This window comes from Bombina bombina, chromosome 3, assembly GCF_027579735.1.
Source record: "Bombina bombina isolate aBomBom1 chromosome 3, aBomBom1.pri, whole genome shotgun sequence".
NCBI classification, from domain to species: domain Eukaryota; kingdom Metazoa; phylum Chordata; class Amphibia; order Anura; family Bombinatoridae; genus Bombina; species Bombina bombina.
Window position 1 is genome coordinate 1,292,576,932 of NC_069501.1, and position 13,314 is coordinate 1,292,590,245.

The 13,314-nt window shown below is 39.0% G+C and overlaps 1 protein-coding gene across 1 annotated transcript in view; it reads left to right on the forward strand.

Moving 5' to 3' along the window:
- The window catches only part of LOC128652765 (transient receptor potential cation channel subfamily M member 2), a 1,288,705-nt gene that overhangs the window by 344,769 nt on the left and 930,622 nt on the right, over positions 1-13,314 (forward strand). The window contains exon 3 of the mRNA XM_053705696.1: positions 2,931-3,177. Coding sequence (XP_053561671.1) covers positions 2,931-3,177 — 247 coding nt within the window. The remainder of the gene's footprint in view (positions 1-2,930; positions 3,178-13,314) is intronic.

The window sequence follows — 13,314 nt, forward strand, 5'->3', positions numbered from 1 at the left end:
TTTAAAGGGTCAGTCTAGTCAAAAATAAACCTTCATGATTTAGATAGAGCATGTCATTTAAAGGGTCAGTCTAGTCAAAAATAAACCTTCATGATTTAGATAGAGCATGTCATTTAAAGGGTCAGTCTAGTCAAAAATAAACCTTCATGATTTAGATAGAGCGTGTCATTTAAAGGGTCAGTCTAGTCAAAAATAAACCTTCATGATTTAGATAGAGCATGTCATTTAAAGGGTCAGTCTAGTCAACAATAAACCTTCATGATTCAGATAGAGCATGTCATTTAAAGGGTCAGTCTAGTCAAAAATAAACCTTCATGATTTAGATAGAGCATGTCATTTAAAGGGTCAGTCTAGTCAAAAATAAACCTTCATGATTTAGATAGAGCATGTCATTTAAAGGGTCAGTCTAGTCAAAAATAAACCTTCATGATTCAGATAGAGCATGTCATTTAAAGGGTCAGTCTAGTCAACAATAAACCTTCATGATTTAGATAGAGCAGTCAATTTTAAGCATTTTTCTCCTATTATCAATTTTTCTTTGTTCTCTTGATATCTTTACATTTAGACGCCAATCAAAAAGCGCTACCCAGGTACTGAACCAAAAATAGGCCGACTCCTTTGCTTACATTCCTGCTTTTCAAATAAAGATACAAAGAGAAAAAAGTACATTTGACAATAGGAGTAAATTAGAAATTTGCTTAACATTGCTGCTCTATCTGAATCATGACAGTTTAATCTTGACTAGACTATCCCTTTAACCTAGGTAGGCTCTAATTTCTTAGCCATTAAGGCCTCCTCCTTATGTGAATGCATTTGACAGTTTTTCACAGGTAGACAGTGCTAGTTCATGTGTTTTGTGACTCTACGGTACCCAGTCTGGGTATGTCCGCCTGTTCTAACACGAACACTTTATTTCCAGGTGTACAAACATATTATACTCTTTTTTTTTTAAGGGACAATCCCCCTTCAAATGGGTAATCCTTTCAAAAGGGGACCAATGAGGAGGTAATTAGACCAAACAGGGGACCAATGAGGAGGTAATTAGACCAAACAGGGGACCAATGAGGAGGTAATTAGACCAAACAGGGGACCAATGAGGAGGTAATTAGACCAAACAGGGGACCAATGAGGAGGTAATTAGACCAAACAGGGGACCAATGAGGAGGTAATTAGACCAAACAGGGGACCAATGAGGAGGTAATTAGACCAAACAGGGGACCAATGAGGAGGTAATTAGACCAACAGGGGACCAATGAGGAGGTAATTAGACCTAACAGGGGACCAATGAGGAGGTAATTAGACCAAACAGGGGACCAATGAGGAGGTTAATTAGACCAAACAGGGGACCAATGAGGAGGTAATTAGACCAAAAAGGGGACCAATGAGGAGGTAATTAGACCAAACAGGGGACCAATGAGGAGGTAAGTAGACCAAACAGGGGACCAATGAGGAGGTAATTAGACCAAACAGGGGACCAATGAGGAGGTAATTAGACCAAACAGGGGACCAATGAGGAGGTAATTAGACCAAACAGGGGACCAATGAGGAGGTAAATAGACCAAACAGGGGACCAATGAGGAGGTAAATAGACCAAACAGGGGACCAATGAGGAGGTAATTAGACCAAACAGGGGACCAATGAGGAGGTAATTAGACCAAACAGGGGACCAATGAGGAGGTAATTAGACCAAACAGGGGACCAATGAGGAGGTAATTAGACCAAACAGGGGACCAATGAGGAGGTAATTAGACCAAACAGGGGACCAATGAGGAGGTAATTTGACCAAACAGGGGACCAATGAGGAGGTAATTAGACCAAACAGGGGACCAATGAGGAGGTAATTAGACCAAACAGGGGACCAATGAGGAGGTAATTAGACCAAACAGGGGACCAATGAGGAGGTAATTAGACCTAACAGGGGACCAATGAGGAGGTAATTAGACCAAACAGGGGACCAATGAGGAGGTAATTAGACCAAACAGGGGACCCAATGAGGAGGTAATTAGACCAAAAAGGGGACCAATGAGGAGGTAATTAGACCAAACAGGGGACCAATGAGGAGGTAAGTAGACCAAACAGGGGACCAATGAGGAGGTAATTAGACCAAACAGGGACCAATGAGGAGGTAATTAGACCAAACAGGGGACCAATGAGGAGGTAATTAGACCAAACAGGGGACCAATGAGGAGGTAAATAGACCAAACAGGGGACCAATGAGGAGGTAATTAGACCAAACAGGGGACCAATGAGGAGGTAATTAGACCAAACAGGGGACCAATGAGGAGGTAATTAGACCAAACAGGGGACCAATGAGGAGGTAATTAGACCAAACAGGGGACCAATGAAGAGGTAATTAGACCAAACAGGGGACCAATGAGGAGGCAATTAGACCAAACAGGGGACCTATGAGGAGGTAATTAGACCAAAACAGGGGACCAATGAGGAGGTAATTAGACCAAACAGGGGACCAATGAGGAGGTAAATAGACCAAACAGGGGACCAATGAGGAGGTAAATAGACCAAACAGGGGACCAATGAGGAGGTAAATTAGACCCAAACAGGGGACCAATGAGGAGGTAATTAGACCAAACAGGGGACCAATGAGGAGGTAATTAGACCAAACAGGGGACCAATGAGGAGGTAAATAGACCAAACAGGGGACCAATGAGGAGGTAATTAGACCAAACAGGGGACCAATGAGGAGGTAATTAGACCAAACAGAGGAACAATGGGAAGCTATCTTTGATGTTAATAGGATTAGTGGTGCCTAAGGAGTCTGGGGCAGTTTCTATTGATAAGGGCTGAGTCATCCGGTTGTGGTCTGTAGGTTACCGAAACTAGTTCCATGGACGCGGCTATGCGTGACACAGATTCCTGCCCTGAAAGACCTAAATCTTAACAAAACCCCTGCCCCACAACGTTCCTTATAGTCCTATTGCCGGTTGAATACATGCGATTTACGAGTGAAAATGGTGTTGGGTTCCCATAACCGACGTGTACTTAGCTTGTCCGAAAATGGTCCCAGGGAGTTGGCATCACGGCTTGTGCTTCAGCCGCTCAAACCACGACACTGCCCAGAGCCTTCCCCTGGTAGAACGGTGGTATCTCGGAAGCCCTTGGTTCATCACATGTTTCTTATAGATAACATTGTGCTCACGCCTGTGGAGTTATTAATCAGTCAGCTTTGATTGGCTTAAATTGCAAGTCTGTCAAATGAACTGAAAAAAAGGGTGCAGTCTGCGGAGGCTTAGATACAGGGTAATCACAGAGGTAAAAAAGTATATTAATATAACTGAGATAAGGGGCAGTCTGCAGAGGCTTAGATACAGGGTAATCACAGAGGTAAAAAGTATATTAATATAACTGAGATAAGGGGGCAGTCTGCAGAGGCTTAGATACAAGGTAATAACAGAGGTAAAAAGTATAATAAAATAACTGAGATAAGGAGCAGTCTGCAGAGGCTTAGATACAAGGTAATCACAGAGGTTAAAAAGTATATTAATATAACTGAGATAAGGGGCAGTCTGCAGAGGCTTTAGATACAAGGTAATCACAGAGGGTAAAAAGTATATTAAATATAACTGAGATAAGAGAGCAGTCTGCAGAGGCCTTAGATACAGGGTAATCACAGAGGTAAAATGTATATTAATATAACTGAGATAAGGGGCAGTCTGCAGAGGCTTAGACTACAGGGTAATCACAGAGGTAAAAAGTATATTTAATATAACTGAGATAAGGGGGCAGTCTGCAGAGGGCTTAGATACAAGGTAATCACAGAGGTAAAAAGTATAATAATATAACTGAGATAAGGAGCAGTCTGCAGAGGCTTAGATACAAGGTAATCACAGAGGTAAGAAAGTATATTAATATAACTGAGATAAGGGGCAGTCTGCAGAGGCTTAGATACAAGGTAATCACAGAGGTAAAACGTATATTAATATAACTGAGGTAAGGGGGCAATCTGAAGAGGCTTAGGATATAAGGTAATCACAGAGGTAAAAAGTATATTAATATAACTGAGATAAGGAGCAGTACCTGCAGAGGCTTAGATACTACAAGGTAATACCTGAAAGGTAAAAAAGGTAATCTAAATATAACTGAGATAAGGGGCAGGTCAGCAGATGGCTTAGATACAATGTAATCACAGAGGTAAGAAAGTGTATTAATATAACTGAGATAAGGAGCATGTCTGCAAGAGGTTTAGATACAAGGTAAATCACAGAGGTAAAAAGTATATTAATATTACTGAGATAAGGAGCAGGACCTGCAGAGGCTTAGATACAGGGTTAAATCACAGAGGTAAAAAGTATATTACTATAACTGAGGATAAGGAGCTGTCTGCAAGAGGCGTTAGATACAATGTAATCACATAGTAATAGTATTATTTACTATAACTGAGATAGGAGCAGTCTGCAGAGGCTTAGGTACAAGGTAATCACAGAGGTAAAAAGTTATATTAATATAACTGATATAAGGAGCAGTCTGCAGAGGCCTTAGATACAAGGTAATCACAGAGGTAAAAAGTATTATTAATATAACTTTGATAAGGAACAGTCTGCAGAGGCTTAGATACAGGGTAATCACAGAGGTAAAAAGTATATTAATATAACTGAGATAAGGGGCAGTCTGCAGAGGCTTAGGTACAAGGGTAATCACAGAGGTAAAAAGTATATTAATATAACTGAGATAAGGGGCAGTCTGCAGAGGCTTAGATACAGGTAATCACAGAGGTATAAAGTATATTAATATAACTGAGATAAGGAGCAGACTGCAGAGGCTTAGGTACAAGGTAATCACAGAGGTAAAAAAGTATATTAATATAACTGAGATAAGGGGCAGTCTGCAGAGGCTTAGATACAAGGTAATCACAGAGGGTAAAAAGTATATTACTATAACTGAGATAAGGGAGCAGTCTGCAGAGGCTTAGATACAATGTAATCACAGAGGTAAAAGTATATTACTATAACTGAGAATAAGGAGCAGTCTGCAGAGGCTATAGATACAAGGTAAATCACAGAGGTAAACAAGTATATTAATATAACTGAGATAAGGTGCAGTATGCAGAGGCTTAGGATACAGGGTAATCACAGAGGTAAAATGTATATTAATATAACTGAGATAAGAGGCAGTCTGCAGAGGCTTAGATTACAAGGTAATCACAGTGGTTAAAAAGTATATTACTATAACTGAGATAAGGGGCAGTCTGCAGAGGCTTAGTTACAAGGGTAATCCACAGAGGTAAAAAGTATATTAATATAACTGAGATAAGGATGCAGTCTGCAGAGGCTTAGATACAGGGTAATCACAGAGGATAAAAAGTTTTATATATAACTGAGATAAGGAGCAGTGCTGCAGAGGCTTAGATACAGGGTAATTACACAGGTAAAAAGTATATTAATATAACTAAGATAAGGAGCAGTCTGCAGAGGGTTAGATACAAGGTAATCACAGAGGTAAAAAATATATTAATATAACTGAGATAAGGAGGCAGTCTGCAGAGGCTTAGAAACAAGGTAATCACAGAGGGTAAAAAGTATATTAAATATAACTGAGATAAGGGGCAGTCTGCAGAGGCTTAGAAACAAGGCTAATCACAGAGGTAAAAAGTATAATTAATATAACTGAGATAAGGGAGCCAGTCTGCAGAGGCTTAGATACAAGGTAATCTCAGAGGTAAAAAGTAATATTAATATAACAGTGATAAGAGGGAGTCTGCAGAGGCTTAGATACAGGGTAATCACAGAGGTAAAAGGTGTATTAATATAACTGAGATAAGGGGCAGTCTGCAGAGGATTAGATACAGGGTAATCACAGAGGTAAAACAGTATATTAATATAACTGAGATAAGGAAGCAGTCTGCAGAGGCTTAGATACAAGGTAATCACAGAGGTAAAAAGTATAATTAATATAACTGAGATAAGGAGCAGTCTGCAGAGGGTTAGATACAGGGTAATCACAAGAGGTAAAAATTAAATTAATATAACTGAGATAAGGAGGCAGTCTGCAGAGGCTTAGATACAGGGTTAACACAGAAGATAAAAAGTATATTAATATAACTGAGATTAGGAGGCAAGCCTGCTGAGGCCTTAGATACAGGGGGTAAGTCATCAGAGGTATAAAGTATATTAAAATCTAAATGAGATAAGGAGCTGTCTTGCAGAGGCTTATGATACAGGGTAATCACAGAGATAAAAAGTATATAATATAACTAAGATAGGATCAGTCTGAGAGGCTTAGAAACAAGGTAATCACCAGAGGTAAAAGTATATGTAATATACCTGAGATAAGGAGCAGGACTGCGCAGAGTATATGTATACAAGGTAATCACAGAGGTAAAAAGTTATAGTTAATATAGACTGAGATTATGGAGCAGACTTGCAGAGAGAGGTTTAGATACCAGGTATTCTCTGAGGTAATAAGTTGTATTAATATAACTGAGATAGGGGGCAGTCTGCAGAGCTTAGATACAAGGTTAATCACAGAGGTAAAAAAGTATATTAATATAACTGAGATAAGGGAGCAGTCCTGCAGAGGCTTAGATACAAGGTAATCACAGAGGTAAAAAGTATATTAATATAACTGAGATAAGGAGGCTGTCTGCAGAGGCTTAGATACAAGGTAATCACAGAGGTAAAAAGTATATTAATATAACTGAGATAAGGAGCAGTCTGCAGAGGCTTAGATACAAGGTAATCACAGAGGTAAATAAGTATATTAATATAACTGAGATAAGGAGCAGTCTGCAGAGGGTTAGATACAAGGTAATCACAGAGGTAAAAAGTATATTAATATATCTGAGATAAGGGGCAGTCAGCAGAGGCTTAGATACAGGGTAATCACAGAGGTAAAAAGTATATTAATATAACTGAGATAGGAGCAGTCTGCAGAGGCTTAGATACAAGGTAATCACAGAGGTAAAAAGTATATTAATATAACTGAGATAAGGGGCAGGTCTGCAGAGGCTTAGATAAAAGGTAATCACAGAGGTAAAAAGTATATTAATATAACTGAGATAAAGGGGCAGTTTGCGGAGGCTTAGATACAAGGTAATGCACAGAGGTAAAAAGTATATTAATATAACTGAGATAAGGGGCAGTCTGCGGAGGCTTAGATACAAGGTAATCACAGAGGTAAAAAGTATATTAATATAACTGAGATAAGGGGCAGTCTGCAGAGGCTTAGATACAAGGTAATCACAGAGAGTAAAAAGTGTATTAATATAACTGAGATAGGGGGCAGTCTGCAGAGGCTTAGATCAAAGGTAATCACAGAGGTAAAAAGTATATTAATATAACTGAGATAAGGGGCAGTTTGCGGAGTGCTTAGATACGAAGGTAATCACAGAGGGTAAAAAGTATATTAATATAACTGAGGATAAAGGTGGCAGGTCTGCGGAGGCTTTGATACAAGGTAATCACTAGAGGTAAAAAAGTATATATTAATATAACTGTAGATAGGGAGCAGTCTGCAGAGGCTTAGATACAAGGTAATCACAGAGGTAAAAAAGTGTATTAATATAACTGAGATAGGGTGGCAGTCTGCAGAGCTTAGATACAAGGTAATCACAGAGGTAAAAAGTATATTAATAGAACTGAGATAAGGGGCAGTTTGCGGAGGCTTAGATACAAGGGTAATCACAGAGGTAAAAAGTATATTAATATAACTGAGATAAGGGGCAGTTTGCAGAGGCTTAGATACAGGGTAATCACAGAGGTAAAAAGTATATAATATAACTTAGATAATGGGAGCAGTCTGCAGAGGCTTAGATACAGTGGTAATCACAGAGGTAAAAAGTATATTATATATAAAACTTAGATAGGGGAGACAGTCTGCAGAGGCTTAGATACAAGGTAATCACAGAGGTAAAACGTATATTAATATAACTGAGATAAGGAGCTGTCTGCAGAGGCTTAGATACACAGGTAACCACAGAGGTAAAAAGTATATTAATATAACTGAGATAAGGGGCAGTCTGCAGAGGCTTAGACTAGAGGGTAATCACAGAGGTAAAAAGTATATTAATATAACCTGAGATAAAGGGAAGCAGTCTGCAGAGGCTTAGATACAGGGTAATCACAGAGTGAACAAGTAATATTAATATAACTGAGATAAGGGGAGCAGTCTGCAGAGGCTTAGATACAAGGTAATCACAGAGGTAAAAAGTATATTACTATAACTGAGATAGGGGCAGGTCTGCAGAGGCTTAGATACAGGGTAATCTACAGAGGTAAACAAGTATATTAATATAACCTGAGATAAGGGGCAGTTTGCGGAGGCTTAGATACAAGGTAATCACAGAGGTAAAAAGGTATATTAATATAACTGAGATAAGGGGCAGTCTGCAGAGGCTTAGATACAGGGTAATCACAGAGGTAACAAGTATATTAATATAACTGAGATAAGGGGCAGTTTGCGGATGCTTAGATTCCAAGGTAATCACAGAGGTAAAAAGTTATATTAATATAACTGAGATAAGGGGCAGTCTGCAGAGGCTTAGATACAGGGTAATCACAGAGGTAAAAAGTATATTAATATAACTGAGATAAGGGGCAGTTTGCGGAGGCTTAGATACAAGGTAATCACAGAGGTAAAAAGTAGCTAATATAACTGTGTTGATTATACAAAACTGTGCGAACTGGGTAATAAGGGACACTAAACACATTTTTTTTCTTTATGATTCAGATAGAGCAATTTTAAGCAACTTTCTAATTTACTCCTATTATCAATTTTTCTTTGGTTCTCTTGCCTATCTTATTTGAAAAAGAAGGCATCTAAGCTAAGGAGCCAGACAATCTTTGTGTGCAGGACCCTGGACAGCACTGTGTTATTGGTGGGTGCATTTATCCACCATTTAAACAAGGAACAACCCAGGTTGTTACCAAAAATTGGCCACGCATCTAAACTTACTTCTTGCTTTTCAAATAAAGATACCAAGAGAATAAAGAAAATTTTGATAATAGGAGTGAATTGGAAAGTTGCTTAAAATTGCTGCTAGTTCTGAATCACAAAATATATTTTTTTTGTGTCTCAGTGGTCCCTTTAACAATTCTGTGATTACTGTACCCTTTAAGAAGGTATATACAATATCACACAATTTGAGCCAGACAGTGAGAGCTTGTTTATGGCCTTCCTTAAAAAGAGATGGCTACATTCCTTCTGAAGGGGGCATGGTCAGAAACCGACCCCAGCCAGAAATGTATTTAATGTTTAATTTCAACAAGCAATGAAATGTTTTCCCATTTCCTCCAGTTTCCCTTGGGCAGAGACTATACTGTAACATTATAGTTTCTGTTATTTTCAGCTGTTTGCTTGGTGTAATTGTGTTCATTTGTTGTTGTTTTTTTGTTTGTTTTTTATATGAATGCACTGTGACTATTATTGTTCATAATAAATCATTTCCTTATTACATCTTGCTTTTTTTCTAATATTTGTTACTTTAGAGACTATTCATTTCCAATATTGTGGTTTTTACTGATTTTAGTCTGGATTTTCCTTAGGTTTACGCATCTAATAAATCCTAAATGTGACAGAAGATTAAGTTTAGTGTAGGCTGCATTAATGGAGAGTTTGTGGTATTTTTCTGTGCCTAGTACAGGCAATAGGGTCAATTTATCAAAGCGTCAACTGAAAATATGCTTGAATTCCGCATCGTATTTGTCACGAGAGTGATCTGCCATAGTTACCAAAGCGTCAAAATCAGCAAATGTTGAAATTTGTGACGTAAAATACGATCCAGCAATCTCAATCCGACGCAGATCGATGCTTGCGTCATTGCAAATGTTTCGAATTCATTCAACTCTATTTGACCCTTTTCCCAATTTAGCAAACATTTAACAGGTACGCTTGCGTCTATTCCGACGCAGCGTACCTAGTTTTCAATCCGTCACCCTTGAGGTCATGGATGCCATAGAACTCAATGGGAGTCTGAAAACACAGAAAGCTTATGTTCGATGCTGCAAGAGAATAAAGTATATTACATAATAAAATTAAATTAGAAACTCTATCACCGAGATTATGAGTTTTGCGGTAACAGGGGTGCTAACAAGCCTTTTTTTCCACCGCTCCCTTAAAGGGACATGAAACCCAATTTTTTTCTTTCGTTAATTAGAAAGAGCATGTCATTTTAAACAACTTTGTAATTTACTTCTATTATCTAATTTGCTTCATTCTCTTAATATCACTTGCTGAAAAGCATATCTAGATATGATCATTAGCTGCTGATTGGTTGCTGCACATAGAGGCCTTGTGTGATTGGCTCACACATGTGCATTGCTATTTCTTCAACAAAGGATATCTAAAGAATTGAGCAAATTAGATAATAGAAGTAAATTGGAAAGTTGTTTAAAATTGCATGCCCTATCAGAATCATGAAAGTTTAATTTTGACTAGACTGCCCCTTTAAGACAACGCTGGTATTACAGGTTTTTTTAAACCTGGCGTTAGCCGCAAAAAGGTGAGCGTAGAGCAAAATTTAGCTCCACATCTCCCCTCAATACCAGCGCTGCTTAAAGGCTGTGACACACACACACTACATAGCATAAACGTATACATACAGATACACACACACAGTAAAGGCTGTGACACACTGCAAGCGATGCGGCGCGAGGCGAAGCAGCTGCTTCACACCGCATTGCATCGCTTCTGAAGTTCAATTATTTCATCTCTGAGCGCTCAGCTATGCGACCTGACGCAGCAGAGTGCTCAGAGATGAAAAGGCAGGACACACTGAGCGCGCACAGCTGCATCTACACGCTGCGCACTGCTCCGCTTGCAGTGTGTGACAGCCTTAAGTTAGCGGTAAGATGGCTAAACATGCTCGTGCATGATTCCCCCATAGGAAACAATGGGGCTGAGCTGGCTGAAAAAAAACCTAACACCTGCAAAAAAGCAGCGTTCAGCTCCTAACGCAGCCCCATTGTTTCCTATGGGGAAACACTTCCTACGTCTGCACCTAACACTCTAACATGAACCCGAGTCTAAACACCCCTAACCTTACACTTATTAACCCCTAATCTGCCGCCCCCACTATCGCTGACCCCTGCATATTATTATTAACCCCTAATCTGCCGCTCCGTACACCACCGCCACCTACATTATACTTATGAACTCCTAATCTGCTGCCCCCAACATCGCCGACACCTACATTATATTTATTAACCCCTAATCTGCCGCTCCAGACACCGCCGCCACCTACATTATATTTATGAACCCCTAATCTGCTGCCCCCAACATCGCCGACACCTACATTATATTTATTAACCCCTAATCTGCCGCTCCAGACACCGCCGCCACCTACATTATACTTATGAACCCCTAATCTGCTGCCCTCAACATCGCCAACACCTACATTATTTTTATTAACCCCTAATCTGTCGCCACCACTATTATAAATTTATTAACCCCTAAACCTAAGTCTAACCCTAACCTTAACACCCCCTAACTTAAATATAATTTAAATTAAACAAAATAAATTTTCCATAATTAAATAAATGAATCCTATTTAAAACTAAATACTTAGCTATAAAATAAACCATAAGATAGCTACAATATAAATAATAATTACATTGTAGCTATCTTAGGATTTATATTTATTTTACAGGCAAGTTTGTATTTATTTTAACTAGGTAGAATAGCTATTAAATAGTTAATAACTATTTAATAACTACCTAGTTAAAATAATTACAAATATACCTGTAAAATAAATCCTAACCTAAGTTACAATTACACCTAACACTACACTATACTTAAATAAATTACCTAAACTACCTACAATTAAAGGGACAGTCTAGGCCAAAATAAACTTTCATGATTCAGATAGAGCATGTAATTTTAAACAATTTTCCAATTTACTTTTATCACCAATTTTGCTTTGTTCTCTTGGTATTCTTAGTTGAAAGCTTAACCTAGGAGGTTCATATGCTAATTTCTTAGACCTTGAAGCACACCTCTTTCAGATTGCATTTTAACAGTTTTTCACCACTAGAGGGTGTTAGTTCACATATTTCATATAGATAACACTGTGCTCGTGCACGTGAAGTTATCTGGGAGCAGGCACTGATTGGCTAGACTGCAAGTCTGTCAAAAGAACTGAAATAAAGGGGCAGTTTGCAGAGGCTTAGATACAAGATAATCACAGAGGTTAAAAGTATATTATTATAACTGTGTTGGTTATGCAAAACTGGGAAATGGGTAATAAAGGGATTATCTATCTATTAAAAGAATAAAAATTCTGGTGTAGACTGTCCCTTTAATTACAATTAAATTAAATAAACTAAAGTACGGAAAAAAAACCCCACTAAATTACAGAAAATAAAAAAATAATTACAATTTTTTAAAACTAATTACACCTACTCTAATCCCCCTAATAAAATAAAAAAGCCCCCAAAATAATAAAAATCCCTACCCTATACTAAATAACAAATAGCCCTTAAAAGGGCCTTGCCCAAAAGTAATCAGCTCTTTTACCTGAAAAAAAAGACAATACCCCCCAACATTAGAACCCACCAACACACCCAACCCTACTTTAAAACCCACCCAATCCACCCTTAAAAAACCTAACACTACGCCCTTGAAGATCACCCTACCTTGAGACGTCTTCACCCAGCCCGGCACAAGTGGACCTCCAGAGGGGCAGAAGTCTTCATCCGATCCGGGCAGAAGAGGTCCTCCAAGCGGCAGAAGTCTTCATCCAGATGGCATCTTCTACCTTCATCCATCCGGAGCGGAGCGGGTCCATCTTCAATCCAGCCGACGCAGAGCCATCCTCTTCAAATGAAGTCGAAGTGAAGAATGAAGGTTCCTTTAAAAGACATCATCCAAGATGGCGTCCCTTGAATTCCGATTGGCTGATAGGATTCTATCAGCCAATCGGAATTAAGGTAGGAAAAATCCTATTGGCGGATTGGATCAGCCAATAGGATTGAGCTTGCATTCTATTGGCTGATTGGAACAGCCAATAGAATGCAAGCTCAATCCTATTGGCTGATTGGATCAGCCAATAGGATTGAACTTCAATCCTATTGGCTGATTGGATCAGCCAATAGGATTTTTCCTACCTTAATTCCGATTGGCTGATAGAATCCTATCAGCCAATCGGAATTCAAGGGACGCCATCTTGGATGACGTCATTTAAAGGAACCTTCATTCTTCGCTTGCACTTCGTTTGAAGAGGATGGCTCCGCGTCGGCTGGATTGAAGATGGACCCTCTCCGCTTTGGATGGATGGAAGATAGAAGATGCCGTCTGGATGAAGACTTCTGCCGCTTGGAGGACCTCTTCTGCCCGGATCGGATGAAGACTTCTGCCCCTCTGGAG